The sequence below is a fragment of the Mytilus californianus genome, unplaced genomic scaffold (genome assembly GCF_021869535.1).
Source record: "Mytilus californianus isolate M0D057914Y unplaced genomic scaffold, xbMytCali1.0.p SCAF_2, whole genome shotgun sequence".
Classification (NCBI taxonomy): Eukaryota; Metazoa; Mollusca; class Bivalvia; order Mytilida; family Mytilidae; genus Mytilus; species Mytilus californianus.
Genome location: NW_026262668.1, coordinates 7,031,258 through 7,053,608, shown reverse-complemented (window position 1 = coordinate 7,053,608; position 22,351 = coordinate 7,031,258). Strand labels below are relative to the sequence as shown.

General features: G+C 33.0%; 1 protein-coding gene across 1 annotated transcript; it reads right to left on the bottom strand.

Annotated features, from left to right (window-relative positions):
- Positions 1 to 500: 500 nt before the first annotated feature.
- LOC127729186 (prostaglandin E synthase 2-like) lies at positions 501 to 22,068 on the bottom strand. Its single transcript, XM_052236874.1, has 6 exons — positions 21,782 to 22,068; positions 16,359 to 16,574; positions 9,405 to 9,610; positions 5,010 to 5,222; positions 3,723 to 3,837; positions 501 to 1,811 (listed from the first exon to the last, which is right to left on the bottom strand). The coding sequence occupies exons 1-6, from the start codon at positions 22,058 to 22,060 to the stop codon at positions 1,668 to 1,670; spliced, it is 1,173 nt and encodes a 390-aa protein (XP_052092834.1). The 5' UTR covers positions 22,061 to 22,068; the 3' UTR covers positions 501 to 1,667.
- Positions 22,069 to 22,351: the final 283 nt, after the last annotated feature.

The following is a 22,351-nucleotide window of genomic DNA, read 5'->3' as shown; positions in this document are numbered from 1 at the left end:
CCTAGGGGGCAGGGCCTTATAATAGTCGTCAAACTGATATGTACTGATAGTAATGAAACTTCATACAAAATATCATTGATCTATCACAAGTACTTCCTATCAAACTAATTTAAGCAGAAAACTTATCATTGAAAATGGCCAATTAAATTAAAGTCACTGGACCATGGCTAGGGGGCAAGGCCTCAAAATTGTTGTCAAACTGATATGTACTGATAGAAATGCATCTTCATAAAATATCAATGATCTATCACAAGTAGTTCCTTTCACACTAACTTAAGCAGAAAAACTTAACAATTGTTGACGCCGTCATCACTGTCACCAGAAAAGGCAATACCTATGTCTTGCTTTCAGCGACTTTCCTCGCAGGGAGACAAAAATTGGAATCAAGATTGAAATCTTACTCAAAAGAGAACATAATTTATTCATAAAGCATGTGTCTAAAGCTTGGGTGTTTATTTCTAACATATCTATATGCATGACTATAAATAATAAGATGTAAATGATAATCAATCAATATTTATTCTTTACACAATTATTTTTCAGTCTCATTTTCATTGTTTGACAACTGATCACTTTCTCTATTACAAAACAAAACAAGGAAGGTAAATTGGTTATTGCGACAAAAAGTATTATAACTTTTTTCACAAAAATAAATAAGAAAGCAATCTTTCGATCACATATAGTACACTTTTTCGCTATATCATTATGCAAACAACATGCTTGTACTGCTAAACTATTTGCAAAGCAAATGAATTAGAAGTATCATACCATGGAGATAATAATGGTTAAAATTGACAAGTTCTATAAATTTTGTTGGAATAATTTTTTTGCAACAATAATAGGAATCTTTTTTTTTTTAATAAATTAGAGCGTGATTTGTGAATTGAGAAGTAGGAAAATTTAAAATATCTTCTTTTTTTACATACAATATGATCACAATATTGGAGAGAAAAAAAATTCCAACATTTTAATGTCTGATGTTTATTCCAAAAATCTCCAGAATTTTACATGTAAATTTTAATGTAATTTGAATCATCTAATGGACTAAGATTGTCTTTCATGCGAAATAGACACAGACAATCGGTCAGTGGTCATTTGTCTGGCCACTTGAAGTTAATAAAAGAGGCACAAACAAGAAAATTTGTCTTTCGGATGTAACTTATTAATATTTGTGAATATTTGTAATTGGGATGTTTCCATTTTATAAACTTCAAAATTGAGTAAAAAATAAAAACTTTGTGGCGGAAAATTTTTCCTTTGCTTTCATTGTATCAAAATCCTTTTAATTTTTCTGTTTTCCATTTGAACAATAACAAATTAATCAGACATTTCTTAGCTGTAAAAGTTTCACATTTATATCCTAAGAAAGTATAAAATTCTAAGCATACTTAACGGTGAATCTAATTACAATTTCAGGCTTTAAGAAAATAACTTTTGGTAATCATGCTTTAAATTATAACAACAAAAAACATATAATGAGTATCAGTAGGAGAAAATAACTGGTCCTCTAAGTAATATTTTAAAATATTTGGAAATACTGAGTGTTATAATCAAACAATACACAGACTGCTAGAGAAGAACTCGTAGAAACATTGCAGCACATCAAAACATGATTTCATGACATATTTAAATAGTGAAAGACATCTGTTCCGAGTCAACTTCAAATTTTAACTGTGATGAGAGGAACTGCTTCCTTTATGATTTGTACAAGCATCTTTCATTCTATAGAACCAGGGTCCAATCTTTGTGTTGTTAAGGGTATCTTCAAAAGCCTGGCATCCTTCTATAGATGTCAGCACACCATACACAGACTAGAAATATATAGTCATTTTTAGATTATGTATTTACATAATATATGATAACACAAAAAAAAAGTACCAGTGTACATTACCACAATAAAAGTAGATGGGTACCAAGGGGTAAATACAAATTGTAAGTTAAAATTAAAGGACATACAAAACCAGGGTAAACAAGTATTCTGAGAGTATTGCATGGCAATACAGTCCCCTACCGGTTAAAAAATCATTGTACTGGAACAAAATGCTAACTTGATCTATAATTTGTCATGGTGTAAACTATATAACAAATATCAAGTCAATATCTTCAAGCATGACGAAAAAAAGTGTGGAAAACTGATTATTTAAGTGAATTTTCGAAGTCCAAGGACCATAACTCTGCACAAAATCATCACACCAGAACAAAATTTGAACTTGATCTGTAACTTGTCATGATAAAACAATACACTAATATCAAATCAATTTCTTTAAGCACGAAGAAAAAAAGTGTTGAAAACTGATTTGCCGGACTGACGGATGGACAGACAGACAGACAGACAGACGTGGTGCAAATCTAAAGTCCCCTTTGACTTCGTCAGTAGGGGAACTAAAAAAAACTAACAACTGTGAGAAGCATAACACATCTGAAAATCAAAATTTATGATTCTTAAAACCTAAAAATAACTGTTGACATATAGATATGTCCCTTGTTTGTAAAGTGATTGTTAAATGCAAATGTTGAAATTTAAATAGCAATATTCTAACATGTAAAATGTTCTAAGTCAATGAACCATCACTTAAGGTACACGGCCAAATAATTTCTGTGGAAATAAGATATGCAAATTTTAATACCACTGCATACCAAATATCATTGACTTATCATAGTGGGTCCACAATAAACTGCCCTTATCACAAACTTTACATGTACATCAGGGCATAACATGTACAAACTTTTTTAGCTGAAGTAAAGTATTCAGAAAGCACATTTTCTTCAATTCAAAACATATGCCTAATTAATTTCCACTGGACGTTAAGCTAACAACAATCCATCCATCCTATTTACATTCCTTTTAATTTTCAAGTGTTAATATTCTCTGAAATTATTTTTATGCTAACTTAATTGTAAATATTGCATTATATTTTATATACTTATGATCTAAATATTAACTGTTTATAAAATATCAATGAAATTGTAATAAATAAGTAAATTTTTATTAACACAGTTGTAGCATAGCGTTTTCTAGAAAGGGAGGGGTGTTCTAAATTTTAAGTAATTATTTATAAATAGGCTTAAAGTAAAAAGTATTTGACAATGTTGCAATGGCAGAAACCATCAAGGATTATCTTTCTTGTTTTCCAGTGTTGGGCTATTATTGGAGGCTTGGAAAGAACTTTATATTAATAATACATGGGTGATGGGTGTCCGAGCAACTTTTCATACTATAATGCACTATGATTCTCTGTTACAATTGTCTGGGTGGCGGGTGACGAAACAAATTGCCTCCCCCCCCCCCCCCCCCTAACCCCATATATATATAGATTTTTTTCTGGAATAGTCCTTAGGTATAATACTTTAGAAATGAATGTTAGACGACATTTGCACATAATTCCTTTGGAAACCATTAAAAGAGTCAATTTCATAATTGTAGTTACATTTTCGTGATAGGAAAATGTTAAACAATAAGAGTTAATATATCAAAGTACATGTATGTTTTAATGGAACAGCCCAAGCAAAAAGTTGCAGATGTCTATCTATTATTTTCCTACATATATAGAAAAAAAAATAAAAAAAACCTTTCACTCACATTACATACTAATGACTTTGTTTTGGTTTAAAAAAAACATATTGTATAAACCCACTAGTTAACTACCGGTATCTTTCAGGCATATCAAAGGAAAATATTTCTTCTTTAAAAAAATTTAATCCAATAATTTAATGAATCTTACCAGGTCTGCCAGATTTGGTTGATCTCCTCCTAAGAATTTCCTCTTCCCTACTGTTTTTGTCCATAAACGACACGAGTCATACAATGAGTCTCGTACTTCATCTTTCAGACCATATCTACAATGTATAAGTAATATAATACATTACTGCTATTTTGTGAATTTTTCCTTTGATCTTTTTTTGTGATAATTTTTTCATATCATATCATGCTACTCGCTTGTGATAGATAATTATCGTCAGAAACTAAGGGCTCATGTCATGTTGTCAATGTAAACATCAACAAAGTCAAAAGCAAAACAGCGATAAACAGATTATCAATGGTCTTTCAAACTCCTAAATGCTGCACCCTTAGTAAAGAAGTCATAGATACTAATTCTGAAGTCTTTGGTTCACTCAACCATATACTGAACTTATCTACATCCTGAGCAGGCAACCACAAGGCCATTGAGACAGTTCTTAGGGGATGAACGTGATCTCATAAACTGGTTAAGTGTGTTTTGGTAAGGATCAGGGAGTAAGTTAATATATCTTGTTGTGAAAAACTCACCAATCTGTCCATGCAAACTTAAAGTAGGGTAAGTAAATGAAACGAAACAATCATCCATGTTTAAAAGTACCATTTAAACTTCTTTATATGATAAAAAAAAATCGCCCATCTACCACTGAATCTCTCTGTAAGATTTAAAACAAATGTTTATATAATTATGTCTGCAAATGTTATGATTTCCATAAAAATATATGATACTTTTATTTATATAACTCTTATACACTTTATGAGGTATATTTTCATTTCAAACTATTCAATGTTCTTTAGTTTGGTGTCTGACTAATTATATATATATATAATCACTCTTGATAGTTTCTACTCAGTAAAAAAAAATGTTATCTGAAAATACTTGTTATTGAAATCTAATTATATAGTCTTATCTATATATTTTATTAGAATTGCAATGCATTAAATATATGTCTTAAAAATTTTGCTATTAAAAATGCATATGTCCTCCAAAAATTCATTAGGCACACTTTAGCTAATGATCACTTACATTTAACGTTATTCCACTTATCCACACATGAGTAACATAGAGGACTAGCCATTACTTTTGTTTTACAATAAAGCTCATAAGCAGAAAGTAGAATCCAATGATATAAGAAGATAATCAGTTGCATTCATAATGTTTACAAAATTAGTGATTCAAAACTAGGCTACCCATTGAACTGGTAGAAAAAGAAAAACAGAACAGGGGAACCTAAAAACAAGTAAAACATAAGGATTATTTGTATGTTCTTACTTTCTTTTGATGATTTTCCCCATCACCCACATAACAGATGCTCCTACATAGATAACAACTGTTCTCTCCCAACTACTGAAATTCTTCTCCCATTCACCAACTTTGTCAAAATGTCTGAATGTCTCCAAGGATTCGCTGGGTGTACGATAAACATTAGGAGACAGCATGTGAACAAGATCAGAATCTGTCCATCTTCTCCACTTCCTTTCCTCTCTGTTAAAAAAAAAGATAAAATTTTTGTTAATTTAATTTTTTTTGTAAGGTGAAAAATAACAACGTTTTTAAATTCTTAATCCAGTACTACAGAATGATAGCATTTAAAAACAAGCGTGCACATGCTGAAATGTCTCGACAACTTTACTGACCATTGATTTTATGTGGATAGTCCTAAATATAAAGCTTTACTACAAGTATAACAGAAACAAACTTAACCAGGAAAACTTAACATTGACCAATGAACAATGAAAATGAGGTCAAGGTCAAGGTCAGATGAACCAAGCCAGACAGACATGTACACCTTACAATCAATCTATGCATTAAATATTGTTGACCTATTACTTATAGTATCTAAGAAACAAACTTAACCATGAAACTTAACATTGACCAATGAAACAATAAAAATGAGGTCAAGGTCATATGATACCTGCCAGACAGACATATACACCTTACAATCATTCCATTCACCAAATATAGTTGACCTATTGCTTATAGTTAGAAAAACAGACCAAAACACAATAAAATGCTCCGCTGGGCGCAGCTTGATACGACCGCAGAGGTCGAACCCTGAACAGTTGGGGCAAGTATGGACACAACATTCAAGCTTGATACAGCACTGAATTTGGATTGTGATTAAATATTTGACACAGCAAAGGTTTCTGACACAGAATGAATGTGGTCTAAGAACTTAAAATTTTTTAATTTACCTATTCAGACCATTTCATTACTATTTACTTTTATATATAAATCAGAAATAACCAATTTAAAATGGAAAAATTTTAAAGAAAGAAAAGGAAAAAAAAATCCTCCCCCCCAAATTTTTTGAACCCCCTTATGATTCATCACCCCCAAAATCAATTCCAGCCTTCCCTTTGTGGTATGGTACCTTGCAGTACAATTTCAGTGAGATCCATACACTTGAACACAAGTTATTGTCTGGAAACTAGAAAAATGCTTATTTTTGGCCCCAAATTCCTAAACATTTTGGGCAATTACACCCAAACTAAATTCCAGCTTTCCCTTTTGATATATGGAACCTTGTAGTACAATTTCATAAAGATCCATAAACTTACACACAAGTTATTGTCAGGAAACTAGAAAAATGCTTGTTTTTTGCCCCTTTTTTAGCCCCTTATTCCTAAAATTTTGAGGCAATTACCCCCAAAATCAATCCCAGCATTCCCTTTGTGATATGGAACCTTGTGGTACAATGTCAGAGAGATCCATAAACTAACACACAAGTTATGTCTGGAAGTTGCAAAAATGCTTATTTTTGGCCCCTTTTTAGCTCCTAATTCCTTAACTGTTGGTACCATAACCCCCAAAATCAATCCCAACCTTCCTTTTGTGGTACTGAACCTTATGGTAAAATTTCATAGAGATCCATTCACTTAAACAAAAGTTAGAGTGCGAAAAACCAATGTGTCTTCGGTTGACGACGACGATGCCAACGTCATACTAATATACCACCGCAAAATTTTTTTGCGGCTGTATAAAAACTTAACACTGAGCAATGAACTGTGAAAATGAAGTCAAGGTCAAATAAAACCTGCAAGGCTGACATGTACATTGTAAAATATTTCCATACACCAAATATAGTTCACCTATTGCACATAGTATTAGAAAAAAAAGACCAAAACACAAAAAATTAACTTTGACCACTGAACCATGAAAATGAGATCAAGGTCAGATGACACCTGCCAGTTGGACATGTACACCTTACAATCATTCCATACACCAAATATAGTAGACCTATTGCTTATATTATCTGATATATGGACTTGACCCTGAAAACTTAATCTTGTTCACTGATCCATGAAATGAGGCTGAGGTCAGATGAAAACAGTCTGACAGGCATAAGGACCTTTCAAGGTACGCACATACTTAATACAGTTATCGTATTACAGTCAAACCTGGGTAAACCGGACTCTGAATAAACCAGTTTCCTGTTCATTCCAGCCGAAAATTGAAGTCCCATTTTTTTCTCTTCAAAGTCTTTGTAAAAATACCCTCTGTAAACCAGACCCTGTGTATTTCGAATTCCGGTCTAATTATACAGTCCCAATACTCTTAATTACATTAATTATTACCTATCAAAACAGGTTTGTTCAATTAATTTAACATGATAACAGTATTGATCGATATGCAATCAAAACATAAAATTGTTTATACAAGATGGTTTTTCAGGCTAAGGTGTTAAACTGCTGAGCTATTGAAACACTATTAAATTTGAATTAAAATAAAATAAAAGAAACGCCGAATCATATTGAACTTACGTTGTAACTATAATAAATTTTTCAAATAACGAAGTAAGAAATTTTAATACATCATGTTTTCAAAATGCTGGTTAACGGTTGTGAACCCCAAAACCAATGACCCTGATAACGAAGAAGTCTCAGATGACGACATTCCATTGTAGAGTTTAGAGGTATTGTACATTGTATGACAGTGTTTCGATCATGATGAAATTTCGTTTGATTAAATTCTTGCTTTTTAATCGACTATACCAACGTAGGAATTGAACGATGAAAGTAAAATGAAAATCTCGTTGAACAATTCAAACATCACGAGGATTCTGATGCAAATGAAAACAATAAACTGAGAGTGAAGGTAAAACTGACGAGTCGGAGACTGATGCTACCGAGGTTGATTTGACATACAAAGATATGTTAAAAAAAGTTAAAATATTATTTTTTTAAATTCGAAGGACAACCAATTTCTGAAATTTCTAAAGTCGGTGAACACTATGCCTTTAAACTACGATCATGCATGGTTAAGTGTTGAAAAGGCAGGGAACACGTGTAATGTTCATGTCGCAGTTTTTCACACAAATATTGACATTAAATAAATAGATTATTACGATATTTGTACCCGCTGTCCAAACCGGCCCTTTTTCATAGTCCCTTAGCCAGCCGGTTTATACAGGTTTTACTGTACTCATAATAAGAGAGAAATTAACATTACAAAAAATCTGAACTTTTTTTTCAAGTAGTCACTGAACCATGAAAATGAGGTCAAGGACAATGGACATATGACAGACAGAAACTTCATAACAAAAGGCATCTTTATATACAAAGTATGAAGCATCCAGGTCTGCCACCTTCTAAAATATAAAGCTTTTAAGTAGTAAGTTAATGCCGCCACCGCCGACGGCAGATCACTATGCCTATGTCAAGCTTTCTGCAACAGAAGTCGCAGCCTCAACAAAAAATCCATTTAAAAGATACATAAATATGTGACAAGACGCTGCATTACTCAATCGCACTTCTACTATCAACATTATGGTTATCTTTCACAAATAACTCTCATTTTGTTTGTCAAAATGACCCAAATGTATATTAGATATTCAATAAAGATATCAAAACTGCTCAAAAGAAAGCTCTCAAGTTTTTCATTTAAGGTACCAGTCTTGTATTACAACTCAAGTTTCCGGTGCATGTCAAAACATGGCGTGAAATAAAATAGTCCATTTTTTTCTGGATTTTTTTCTGGACTCAATTTTTTCTGTTTGATTAGAAGTTTATGCTGAGTTGAAACATATATTTAGATTTAAAAAAAATCTTGCATCTTTTTGGGGATATCAAACCAGGAAAGTGGAAGGATATCATGTTTATTGGAAGTGGTGCGGCCTAGTAAAAACAGCAAACAGAAAGTAGAAAAAAATTGTTTTGACTTCAACTATTTATTCGTCATGGCATGACCCACTTTTTTTTCGATTAAATCACAATTTCACATTACTACATACATGATATGCACATGAAAAAATTTTTCTATGTAGCATTTTATTTTAACATTTTTTCAAAGATCAGCAGTTTTGCATGTAAGCCTATGGAACAGTCAATTACAAGACTGCAACCTTAATTAAATGTTTAATTTCAAGCTCACTTGGATATATTGGTCAACTAATCTAATCAAAAATTAAAAGGAAAATAAATCTATCAACATTTGCCCTAAAAAGCAATGTAACTGCTGAAAAGTCAGTTCTAAAACCAGATATATTTCCCCAAAGTTAATGTAATGTTTAACTCTCCTAAGTATATATGTTAAAATGTTTTGTAGTGGTGATGATTTTTAACAGTGTCATCAAATAATATTTATAGATATAAATAATAAAACAAATATATTTTTCAATAGTCCAACACCAAAAAATTAAGTGAGCAAATTGTAAAATTGTCTTACTCATATTGTTCTTTGGTTCTGTTATCTGTAAGTTCAGCCTGCTGGTACATAAGAAAATATTTATTCTGATACTCAACAGTTTTCTTCCCTTTCTCATCTTGTCCTTCCAGTGCTGGGTAATATGAGGCTAACTTCTCCAAACTCTGTGATTTGTCCAGGAGATAGGATTGTAAAATACTTATTATCACAGTTGAATCATTTAGTTGCTGAAATCATAAAAAAAGAAAAAGAATAATTAGTTTAGAGGTAGCCATACTCATGATACTGTTGACCTCTGGTTGAATTGGTTTCGTACAATTACAGCTTACATCTCTAAACTAGAGGCTCTAAAGAGCCTGTGTCGCTCACCTTGATGTGCATATTAAACAAAGGACACAGATGGATTCATGACAAAATTGTGTTTTGGTGATGGTGATGTGTTTGTAGATCTTACTTTACTGAACATTCTTGCTCCTTACTATTATCTCTATCTATAATGAACTTGGCCCAGTAGTTACAGTGGAAAATATTTTGTAAAAACTTACAAAAATTTACAAAATTTATGAAAATTGTAAAAAATTGATTATAAAGGGCAATAACTCCTTAAGGGGTCAATTGACAATTTTGGTCATGTTGACTTATTTGTAGATCTTACTTTGCTGTACATTATTGCTGTTTACAGTTTATCTCTATCTATAATAATATTCAAGATAATAACCAAAAGCTGCAAAATTTTCTGAAAATTACCAATTCAGGGGCAGCAACCCAACAATGTGTTGCCTGATTGGTCTGAAAATTTCAGGGCAGATAGATCTTGACCTAATGAACAATTTTTTTTCTCTTCAGATTTGCTCTAAATGCTTTGGTTTCAGAGATATGAGCCAAAAACTGCATTTTACCCTATGTACTATTTTTTAGCCATGTCGGCCATCTTGGTTCGCGGGCAGGGTCATCGGACACATTTTTAAACTGGATACCCTAATGATGATTGTGGACAAGTTTGGTTAAATTTGTCTAAGTAGTTTCAGAGGAGAAGATTTTTGTAAAAGATTACAAAAATTTACGAAAAATGGTTAAAAACTATAAAGGGCAATAACTCTTTAAGGGGTCAACTGACCATTTTGGTCAAGTTGACTTATTTGTAGATCTTACTTTGCTGAACATTATAGATGTTTACAGTTTATCTCTATCTATAATAATATTCAAGATAATAACCAATAAAATGCTCCGCAGGGCGCAGCTTGATACGACCGCAGAGGTCGAACCCTGAACAGTTGGGGCAAGTATGGATACAACATTCAAGCTTGATACAGCTTTGCATTTGGATTGTGATTAAATATTTGACACAACATAGGTTTCTGACACAGAATGAATGTGGTCTAAGAACTTAAAAATTTTAAATTGGACATTCACCTATTATGGTCCAATATCCAAAATCTAAATACATGGTTAGATTCAGCATATCAAAGAACCCCAAGAATTCAATTTTTGATGAAATCAAACAAAGTTTAATTTTGGACCCTTTTGACCTCAATGTGGACAAAGTTGATAACGGGGCCCAAAAATCAAAAATCTAAATACATGGTTAGATTCAGCATATCAAAGAACCCCATATATTCAATTTTTGTTGAAATCAAACAAAGTTTAATTTTGGACCCCGATTTAGACCAACTTGAAAACTGGGCCCATATTCAAAAATCTAAATACATGTTTAGATTCAGCATATCAAAGAACCCTAAGAATTCAATTTCTGTTAAAATCAAACTAAGTTTAATTTTGGACCCTTTGGACCTTAATGTAGACCAATTTGAAAACGGAACCAAAAATTAAGAATCTAAATACATGGTTAGATTTGGCATATCAAAGAACCCCAATAATTCAATTTTTGATGAAATCAAACAAAGTTTAATTTTGGACCCTTTGGACCTCAATGTGGACCAATTAAAAAACGGGGCCCAAAATCCAAAAACTAAATACACGGTTAGATTCAGCATATTAAAGAACCCCAAGAATTCAAGAATAAAACCCCATTGAAATTGGTCAAGAAATAAGCAATTTATACAAAGTATCTTCTTTTGCACAATACTGTGCAATTAAATATTTCTTGCTATTGCGCAATACTGTACAATTGATAATTTCTTGCTATTGCGCAATATTGTGCTATTGGATATTTCTTGCTATTGCGCAATACTGTGCAATTGAAGATTTCTTGCTATTGCGCAATACTGTGCAATTGAAGATTTCTTGCTATTGTGCAATACCGTGCAATTGAAAATTTCTTGCTATTGCACAATACTTATTATATAATAATTTACACATCCTGTTTGGTGTGTATCTCCTACCATATCATTATTATTTGCTTTTAAATATAAATCAGAAATAACCAACTTAAAATGGAAAATTTTAAAAGAAAAAAAAAAGAAAAAAAAGGAAAAAAAAAAAAATCCCCCCCCAAATTTTTTGAACCCCCTTATGATTCATCACCCCCAAACTCAATCCCAGCCTTCCCTTTGTGGTATGGTACCTTGCAGTACAATTTCAGAAAGATCCATACACTTGAACACAAGTTATTGTCTGGAAACTAGAATAAAATGCTCCGCTGGGGCGCAGCTTGATACGACCGCAGAGGTCGAACCCTGAACAGTTGGGGCAAGTATGGACACAACATTCAAGCTTGATACAGCACTGAATTTGGATTGTAATTAAATATTTGACACAGCATAGGTTTCTCACACAGAATGAAAGTGGTCTAAGAACTTAAAATTTTTTAATTTACCCATTCAAACCATATCGTTATTATTTGCTTTTATATATACATCAGAAATAACCAATTTAAAATGGAAAATTTTAAAGAAAAAAACATACATGTGATGGACTGTGAAACTCAGATCAGGAGATTGGAAAATTTTGGTCAGGAGATTAGGACTCAGATCAGGAGGTTTTTTAATCAACATAAAGTTTGTCGTAAATGTAACTGTGTGCTGTAAAAATTGTCTTTTAAAGTGTGTTTTCTTCAACTTTCAATCCGAATGTATTATGTATTATGTTTATAGTACCCTTGTACTTATAAAGTTTCTTTATCTTAATATTCTACATGTTCAATCTAAGATTCTTTTTTTTTAGTATGTTCTTTAAATTTTTCAATTCATATCTTTTATATCATTATTCTATAGGACAAACTTTGCAATCAGATCATTTGTTTACCTATCTGCTTTTGCAGTTAGATTTTATTTGAATAATCAGAAACTCATTTAAAATTAGAACAGGGGTCATAGTTATTATATGAATTCAATTTAAGCCTTGAAAGAAAGTATAGAACCCTCAAATAATTTTCAAATTATTATTTTTTGATTTGTCCTAAGACATTTAAAATCATTTAATTACCATCCTTTTATGATTATTTGTTCAATTTATATTTTATTTATATTCTTTTAAAAATTTACATTATTTAAAGGAAAGTAACTTAAAACAGGATAAATCAGGGGAAGTAACCCAATAAATACACAAAGTTTTTATTACACAACGGCAGTTAGCCTGAGGTAAAAATCGTTGATTACCAGTATGTTTGACACCCAAGCTGACAAGTGAAGCCATATAATTATGCATGTTAATTGATTTACAGGTAAAATATAACTTCAGGTGATGTCAGTTACACCAGATGTCTGAGATGATATGTTGGGCAGATTTCATACACAGGATTTTTTTCTCTTCAACGCGAGGTCGGGAGGAGACCCCTGAAAACGGGATTATTGTACTCCCGTCGGGAGGTTTACATGTATGAAAAAAAGAAAAAAAAATCCCCCAAATTTTTTTGAACCCCCTTATGATTCATCACCCCATTGGCCCAAACTCAATCCCAGCTTTCCCTTTGTGGTATGGTACCTTGCAGTACAATTTCAGAGAGATCCATACACTTGAACACAAGTTATTGTCTTGAAACTAGAAAAATGCTTGTTTTTTGGCCCCTTTTTGGCCCCAAATTCCTAAACGTTTAGGGCAATTACCCCCAAACTCAAACCCAGCTTTCCCTTTGTGATATGGAACCTTGCAGTACAATTTCATAAAGATCCATACACTTACACACAAATTATTGTCCTGAAACTAGAAAAATGCTTGTTTTTTGCCCTTTTATGGCCCCTAATTACTAAAATTTTGAGGCAATTACCCCCAAAATCAATCCCAGCCTTCCCTTTGAGGTATGGTACCTTGCAGTACAATTTCAGAGAGATCCATACATTTGAACACAAGTTATTGTCTGGAAACTAGAAAAATGCTTATTTTTGGCCCCTTATTCCTAAACTTTTTGGGCAATTACCCCCAAACTCAATTCCAGCTTTCCCTTTGTGATATGGAACCTTGCAGTACAATTTCATAAAGATCCATACACTTACACACAAGTTATTGTCATGAAACTAGAAAAATGCTTGTTTTTCGCCCCTTTTTGGCCCCTAATTCCTAAAATATGGAGGCAATTACCCCCAAAATCAATCCCAGCATTCCCTTTGTGATATGGAACCTTGTGATACAATGTCAGAGAGATCCATACACTTACACACAAGTTATTGTCATGAAACTAGAAAAATGCTTGTTTTTTGCCCCTTTTTGGCCCCTTATTCCTAAAATTTGGAGGCAATTACCCCCAAAATCAATCCCAGCATTCCCTTTGTAATATGGAACCTTGTGGTACAATGTCAGAGAGATCCATACACTTACACACAAGTTATGTCTGGAAGTTACAAAAATGCTTATTTTTGGCCCCTTTTTGGCCCCCAATTCCTTAACTGTGGGTACCATAACCCCCAAAATCAATCCCCACCTTCCTTTTGTGGTATTGAACCTTATGGTAAAATTTCATTGAGATTCATTCACTTAAACTAAAGTTAGAGTGCGAAAACTTATGTGTATTCGGACGACGACGCTGGACGACGACGACGACGGACGATGACGACGACGACGACCACGACGACGCCAACGTCATACCAATATACGACCACAAAAATTTTTTTGCGGTCGTATAAAAATGTGTTTTTTGGCCCCTTTTTGGCCCCAAATTCCTAAACAATTAGGGCAATTAACCCCAAACTCAAACCCAGCTTTCCCTTTGTGATATGGAACCTTGTAGTACAATATCAGAAAGATCCATACACTTACACACAAGTTATTGTCCTGAAACTAGAAAAATGCTTGTTTTTTGCCCCTTTTTGGCCCCTAATTCCTAAAATATTGAGGCAATTACCCCCATCATCAATCCCAGCCTTCCCTTTGTGGTATGGTACCTTGCAGTACAATTTCAGAGAGATCCATACACTTGAACACAAGTTATTGTCTGGAAACTAGAAAAATGCTTATTTTTGGCCCCTTTTTGGCCCCCAATTCCTAAACGTTTCAGCAATTACCCCCAAACTCAATTCCAGCTTTTCCTTTGTGATATGGAACCTTGTAGTACAATTTCAGAAAGATCCATGCACTTACACACAAGTTATTGTCATGAAACTAGAAAAATGCTTGTTTTTTTGCCCCTTTTTTGGCCCCTAATTCCTAATATTTTGAGGCAATTACCCCCAAAATCAATCCCAGCATTCCTTTTGTGATATGGAACCTTGTGGTAAAATGTCAGAGAGATCCATACACTAACACACAAGTTATGTCTGGAAGTTACAAAAATGCTTATTTTTGGCCCCTTTTTGGCCCCTTATTCCTTTACTGTTGGTACCATAACCCCCAAAATCAATCCCAACCTTCCTTTTGTGGTATTGAACCTTGTGGTAAAATTTCATAGAGATCCATTCACTTAAACTAAAGTTAGAGTGCGAAAACCAATGTGTCTTCGGACGACGCCGGACGACGCCAGACAGATTTGCTCTAAATGCTTTGGTTTCAGAGATATAAGCCAAAATCTACATTTTACCCCTATGTTCTATTTTTAGCCATGGCGGCCATCTTGGTTGGTTGGCCGGGTCACCGGACACATTTTTTAAACTAGATACCCCAATAATGTTTGTGGCCAAGTTTGGTTTAATTTGGCCAAGTAGTTTCAGAGGAGAAGATTTTTGTAAAAGTTAATGACGACGGACGACGACGACGGACGACGGACGCCAAGTGATGAGAAAAGCTCACTTGGCCTCATTCTTATTCAAATACTGATCGCTTTTTGACTCAACAACTTTAATATAAGTGAAAGCAGAATGATCTTGGAATGTTGTATATTTTCTGAGAAAAATGCATTTAGACTTTGTGATATATATATTTTTCCTTGCAATTCCCAGTTTAATAAGTGAAATGCATTACTCACCAAGTTATGTAATTACACATGTAAAAGTATATTTTTAAAGATATTTCTCAGCATGTATTTTCAGTCATAAGACTTACAGTAATATATCTGATTGATTATTTTTGTTAAACATCCAATGGCAAGTATTTCATGCATTTTCAGAATACAGCATTGCAGATTAATTTATTCATGTACATACATGACTAAAGGGACATGTTTTCCTACTCATTTCTTATCAGTTATTATGTTCTATTTTGATATAATTCTAATTACTACAATTCATAACTATTTTCATGTCCTGTACAAATATTCAGAAGTAGTCAGTTATCAGTTCTTCAGTAAAACTTTCTTAAATTTTTTTGCTGATAAATTTAGCATGTTTAGCACATGTTTAGAAATTATTAATAACTAAGGCTCCAAATCCTTTGAGTAAAATTGACTATTATTTTTAGGTCCCTTTTGGTCATACAGCTCTTCATGTGTTTCAGACATTATACCTTGGCTTTTAGCATTCCTGGTGAAGGCAAATCCAGGAGAGCACCTTTGGTCACATAATATCAATAAAGTTTTTTTTTCATTTTCCATGCTTTATGACAAATACATGTATCTTTGTAAAGTTGAAGATCCTAAATGACATTGATGATCAGTCAATTGATTATTCCAAAATAAGAATAAATTTACATAAAATCAATTTAAGAACTTACTAAAAAGCCATTCTTTCCAACATCCTCACATACAAGGATTGGTACTTTCTTATAATCTGACCATTTTATCTGTTTTTTATTCACAGAGTTGACTTCAATGATGTCGTAGGAAAATCCATAGTAATCTAGGACTGACCTCAGTTTACAACAGAATGGACAGCTAGTAAACTGATACATTGTCAGCTTCAACCCATAGTCTGCTTCTGGGACTCTAACCTGTAGAAGAGAAACATGTACTCATATATAAACAAACATGTTATGTGTGTCAAGTCATACACCTTTTCTTTAGTTCTGCAGACCTGCAATGAAAGAAAACTTTCATAAAAGATTTATTGAATTGATATGTTTTCAGGATTGATAATTTTCAAGACTTTTTTTCATATAAATCTGTTTGACTCTGTCTTGTGAATATGTTCCCTTCTTTAAATTACTACACATATACATGATATATGTATGTACATTTATATCCATGTTCCATGATGATGTCATCAACAACAACAAAAATAGCACAATATATTAATACATTTTGTAACTAAACAAAAAAGAATTAGATGATGCTGATTGCATTGTTTTCCTTAAAATATATGCTGGCTGTGTCTACATTTTTGTAAAAGTTAACTGCCAAAAAAAACTAAAATTGAGAATGGAAATGGGGAATGTGTCAAAGAGACAACAACCTGACCAAATAGCAGAAAACAGCCAAAGGCCACCAATGGGTCTTCAACACAGCGAGAAAATCCCGCACCAGTTCACTAGTTCAGTGAAAATGGACGTCACACTAAACTCCAAAACAAATAAATGAACTAAAATTAAAAAAACATACAAGACTAACAATGCCAGAGGCTCCTGACTTGGGACAGGCGCAAAAATGCGGTAGGGTTAAACATGTTTTGTGAGATTTCAACCCTCCCCCTATACCTCTAGCCTATGTAGAAAAAATAAACACACAGCAATACGCACAGTAAAAGTCAGTTCAAAAGAAGTCCAAGTCTGATGTCAGAAATTCAGAATAGGTAATAGAAGAAACTAAGCAAAATGACAATGATACATAAATTAACAAAGGACTACTAGCAGTAACTGACATGCCAGCTCCAGACATCAATTAAACTGATTGAAAGATTATGTCTTCATCATATGAAAATCAAGCACAATCCCTCCAGTTAGCATGGTTAGGGGTCTAGTATCATACCATCATAAAATATATGAGAACAACATAACCTGTATCATGCCAACAACTGGTTTTAAAATAAATGTGTCCATTTGTAAGTAAAAACTGAATTTTACAGTCATGTCAGTTTGTTCTTTTGTTTTGCTTTTGCACCAATGTACCGTGTTTCTGAAGAGTTGAGCACTCACAAACCTAGCCACATTCTATATGTACCTGTCCCAAATCATGAGCCTGTAATTCAGTGGTTGACATAAGTAGCTGTTTGTCATATTTGTTTTTTTCATTTATGTGCTACAAATGATAAGTCAAACTCAAAAGACATTGAGTGATGTGACAGACCACAGAACACATGTCATTTTTACTCATACACATTCCTAACCTTGGCAAATCTTAGCTTTTTACCTACATTTGACCTGCTTGGATTATGAGTCCCAGAATTTTTAAATTACTACACATACAATGACATAAAAAAAAATTAATATAGTAATGACCTCAAAATTGTTAACTTTTTTTTTCTAATTTATTTCAGTTTACCGCATTTGTGCAGAAATCTCTTTCTTTCTCAGTCAGGGGAATTACTTAAATGAATGATTTCTAAATCACAGATTCAAGTAACATTTTGTCCAGAAATGTTGGAAGTAAAAGTTGTCTTTCTTGAATAATAACCTATTTAAGTAGTACAAATAAATCACTAGACTAAGTGATTTAATTTTATTGTAGCTTTAAATATACAATATAAGGACATCATTCGTAAATATAGCTCAACATGCAGACTTCTTATACGTTCAGGTATTTCACATCCAATTTTTTATGGAAATATTCTTTATAAAGCACAAAAATGTCAGTATTCACCTCTGAAGCTAACAAAACCTTTAAATAGACTTATTAAGAAGGGATATAGTTACGATACTGTTGTCAGGTCATTAAAGATTGCATATTTTGGCGTTAATATTGATTCACTTATAGGGTCTTTGCATCGGCACTAAACACATTTATTTTAAAAACCAGTTGTTGGCATGACACGGGTTATGTTCTTCTCATATATGTTATGATGGTATGATACTAAACCCCTAACAGGAAGGATTGTGCCTGATATTCATATGATGAAGACATAATCTTTCAATCAGTTTAATTGAAGTCTGGAGCTGGCATGTCAGTTAACTGCTAGTAGGCTGTTGTTATTTATGTATTATTGTCATTTTGTTTATTTTCTTTGGTTACATCTTCTGACATCAGACTCTGACTTCTCTTGAACTGAATTTTAATGTGCGTATTGTTATGCGTTTACTTTTCTACATTGGCTAGAGGTATAGGGGGAGGGTTGAGATCTCATAAACATGTTTAACCCCGCCGCATTTTTGTGCCTGTCCCAAGTCAGGAGCCTCTAGCCTTTGTCAGTCTTGTATTATTTTTAATTTTAGTTTCTTGTGTACAATTTGGAGTTTAGTATGGCGTTCATTATCACGGAACTAGTATATATATTTGTTTAGGGGCCAGCTGAAGGACGCCTGCGGGTGAGGAAATTTCTCGCTGCATTGAAGACCTGTTGGTGACCTTCTGCTGTTGTCTGTTCTATGGTCTGGTTGTTGTCTCTTTGACACATTCCCCATTTCCATTCTCAATTTTAATACTAATGATCCAGGGACTAATTATGTTGCTAAAATTATCAGAACCGACATCTGTGTTTATAGGATGACAGGTCATGTCAGGTGATGACCTTATACTGAATTTGGGATAATGACATGAAAATCACTTGTTTAAGTATCATACCTCTTTTCTCTTCCAAAAAATCACTTCTTTAAGTATTATTATATTAATTACCCCCACTAATTTCAACACCCCCGAACAGTGAAATTTTGATCGGGACCAGTAAAATTTTATTACATAATCTGTTGGATGGAACCTTGAATTTTACAGGAAAAATACTCCCACTTCTGGAAAAATCTGTTAAGAAAGTATTAGTTCATTATGTAAAGCTTTCATTATAGCATTTTTTCAACAAATATAGAATTTACAGATGAATGATTGCATCAAGGGCATCAACCTTGCTACTTAAAAGAAGCAAAAGGTTCATTTTTTTCAATTTTACTAATGATAAACATGTTAAATAAGTGATTTTATAAATCACTTATTTCAGTAATTCCCCTTACTGCTTCTTCTGGTCTCGTTTGTCACAGGACGTTGAGTAAAATAAAGGAAGGAGCATCAAATTGTTTCCCGTAAATTTGTTGTTTTTGACTACTGAAAGAATACTGCCAGCTAAACAATTAAATTAAATGCCTTACATTTTAGAATGAGTCTGGAGCTTATTAAACATACGATTCTAAATCAGTGTTCTCTTGGGAAACTCACCTGATCAATCAGTTAGATTTCAGTATCTCATAAGAATAACAAGCCGACTTGGTACATGTACATGTATCTTCAGCGTTTTATAACCATTTCATTTTCATAATTCTTTGATACAAAAAAAATGTTATCTGATGATAGTGTCTCTTTGTTTACATTGCAAATGACATCACAACTACAATCCCTAACAACAGGACCAACGTTTCCGTATTATGGTTTCTTTTTCAACAGATTCTGAAGTTAAAATATGCTTGAATTAAAAAAATAATTTACATGGCCACAACTATGAATCCATAGAGGCTTAGTATTAGATCTTTCAACACAGTAACAGAGTAATGTATACCCTCGTCACAGGCCTCACTAATTAGCGACGAGAACTGTCAAGAAGAGACAACAAACGCCAAAAAGCGACAAGAATAATAATTTAGCGACAACAAAATAAATTTAGCGTCAAGATATGTCAGATATCTAAATAATGATTATTTGAAGTAAACATGGTAAATAGATGATAGATGTAGAAACATGCAGAAAAGTGTGTGAGGTTTTGTTTTTAAAAAAATGTGAATTTTCATTATTTCATGATACTGAGAAAAGAAAATTTTGTTTTAAATATATGTGAATTTTCATTATTTCATGATACTAAGAAAGGAAAATAAACATTCAGTGTTCATTTGTTCAAGAAAGAATTTTTTGTTATCAAGGATATGTTTAAATAGATTTATTTACAGTTTAGTGTATAAATGCATGAATCGATAATATGTAGAGTTGGCATGGTTGATATATCAAAGGTTCGAAACCAAATTATAAGATAATATAGTCTTTATTTATTTCACGAACAAGGTTGATATACTGTATGAGGGTCTTAATGGGGGTACCCTAATGACGATTAACTGTAAAAATTCTTGCCAAATGACGTTAACGGTAATTTTTGGTGCATGACGATAAAATGTACACTTTCTTTTAGACGATAAAAAAATCGACTGATTTTGACGAATCACGTTAAATTTTTTCCAAAAATAACGGTAACGATAATTATTTGAGACCTCTGACGAATCACGATAAGGATATTTTGACGAATCACGGTAAATTTTTAACCAATTTGACGCTAACGGTAGCCTAAAATGACTGTTTGACGCCTGAAGGTAAAGGGCATTACTACCCTCCTGTACAGTACATGTACACTACAGCTCGGGTGGATTTTGCTTTGTCCACCGGCCCACCATGGGAGTGGGCACCTGGTGGGCAAAATTTGTACCTTGTCCACTCTGCCCACCTGTAGGAGTGGGCATTCAATTTCTTTTGTTTCATCTAAAAACTTGCAAGTACAATCACTTGAAAAAAGCAGATAAGCATTTGTAATCAATATTTTTACAAAAAAGAGATTATAGCTAGAGTGGGCACGGGTGGACTGCCCACGGTGGGCCGGTGGAAAAAGCAAAATCCACACGGGCTGTTGTGTATATACATGATATATAGGATGGAACATGGGATTGTTAAAAAATGTTCAGATTGATACATACTTTAAAAAAATCATGTTATACAATACTTTTTACTAAAAATTTATTACAAGTCAACTGTAGTGTTATTAAATAAAACAAAATTTAAAACTTTATAAAACCGCAAATTATCAACTGTAAAGTTGTACTTTTTCTATAAACCTATTGTTTTAATAGTATGTAAATTTTCTAGTTGCTAAATTTGTCTTCTTGTCTCTAATTTTGTCTTCTGTCACTATTTTTCTTCTCTTTTTCTTCTTGTTGCTTCTTGATCCTGAAGTTTTGTTGTATAACTGAAGAAGAAGAAGAAGATGCTTCTTCAGTTCTTGTCGCTAATGAGTGAGACCGCCCTCGTCACTGGTGTTCGGATACATGTGCTAGAAAAAAAGGAGGTCTCCGAAATTGTAACATACTTCTCTTGAAGGCTTTAATTCTAGTCTCTCCTTGACAGCTGCATGTACCCTAATACTCTTCTGCGCTAAGTTTCCCAAGGTAATGGCTCCAGCAACCGTCAGAGTGCCAAGAATTCCACCTTTTAAGGATATTCTCATTGGAAAGAATTTTGATCTTGTTTGAAATGATCTATTTTGTATCTTTGAAAAATTGTCTCTGTTAGCTTGCCAAATTTGCGATTTATCGTTCAATAAACTGTGAAATTTTCTGTGAAAAGTTTTTCTCATGGGCGCAGCCATTTTTGTTATATAAAATGCATGATGCTCTTCGTAATAGAAAAATTGTATGCAATAAATATATATCCTATTTCAATCTGAAATATAAAACTAATTACATCTATTCATTATTTACTATTTTATTGTATTGCATGCATCAAATCATAAATTATATTTTTATTTTATGTAGGACTTCATTTAGGTGGTAAACAACTCGGCCCGAAGACAACTCGGACCGTCTACCAAAAAAAAAAAAGACAACTCGGAAGACAACTCGGGCCGTCAATAAGTCAACTCGGATCGTCTATGAAGTCA

What these genes read in the sequence shown, in the direction of transcription:
- LOC127729186 (XM_052236874.1), bottom strand. Translation starts at nt 22,060, where the DNA reads ATGGCTGCGCCCATGAGAAAAACTTTTCACAGAAAATTTCACAGTTTA. An exon ending in AATTAAAGCCTTCAAGAGAA is followed by an intron (nt 16,575 to 21,781) that starts GTATGTTACAAT and finishes TCTCTTCTACAG; the next exon opens with GTTAGAGTCCCAGAAGCAGA. An exon ending in AGAACCAAAGAACAATATGA is followed by an intron (nt 5,223 to 9,404) that starts GTAAGACAATTT and finishes TTTTTTTAACAG; the next exon opens with AGAGGAAAGGAAGTGGAGAA.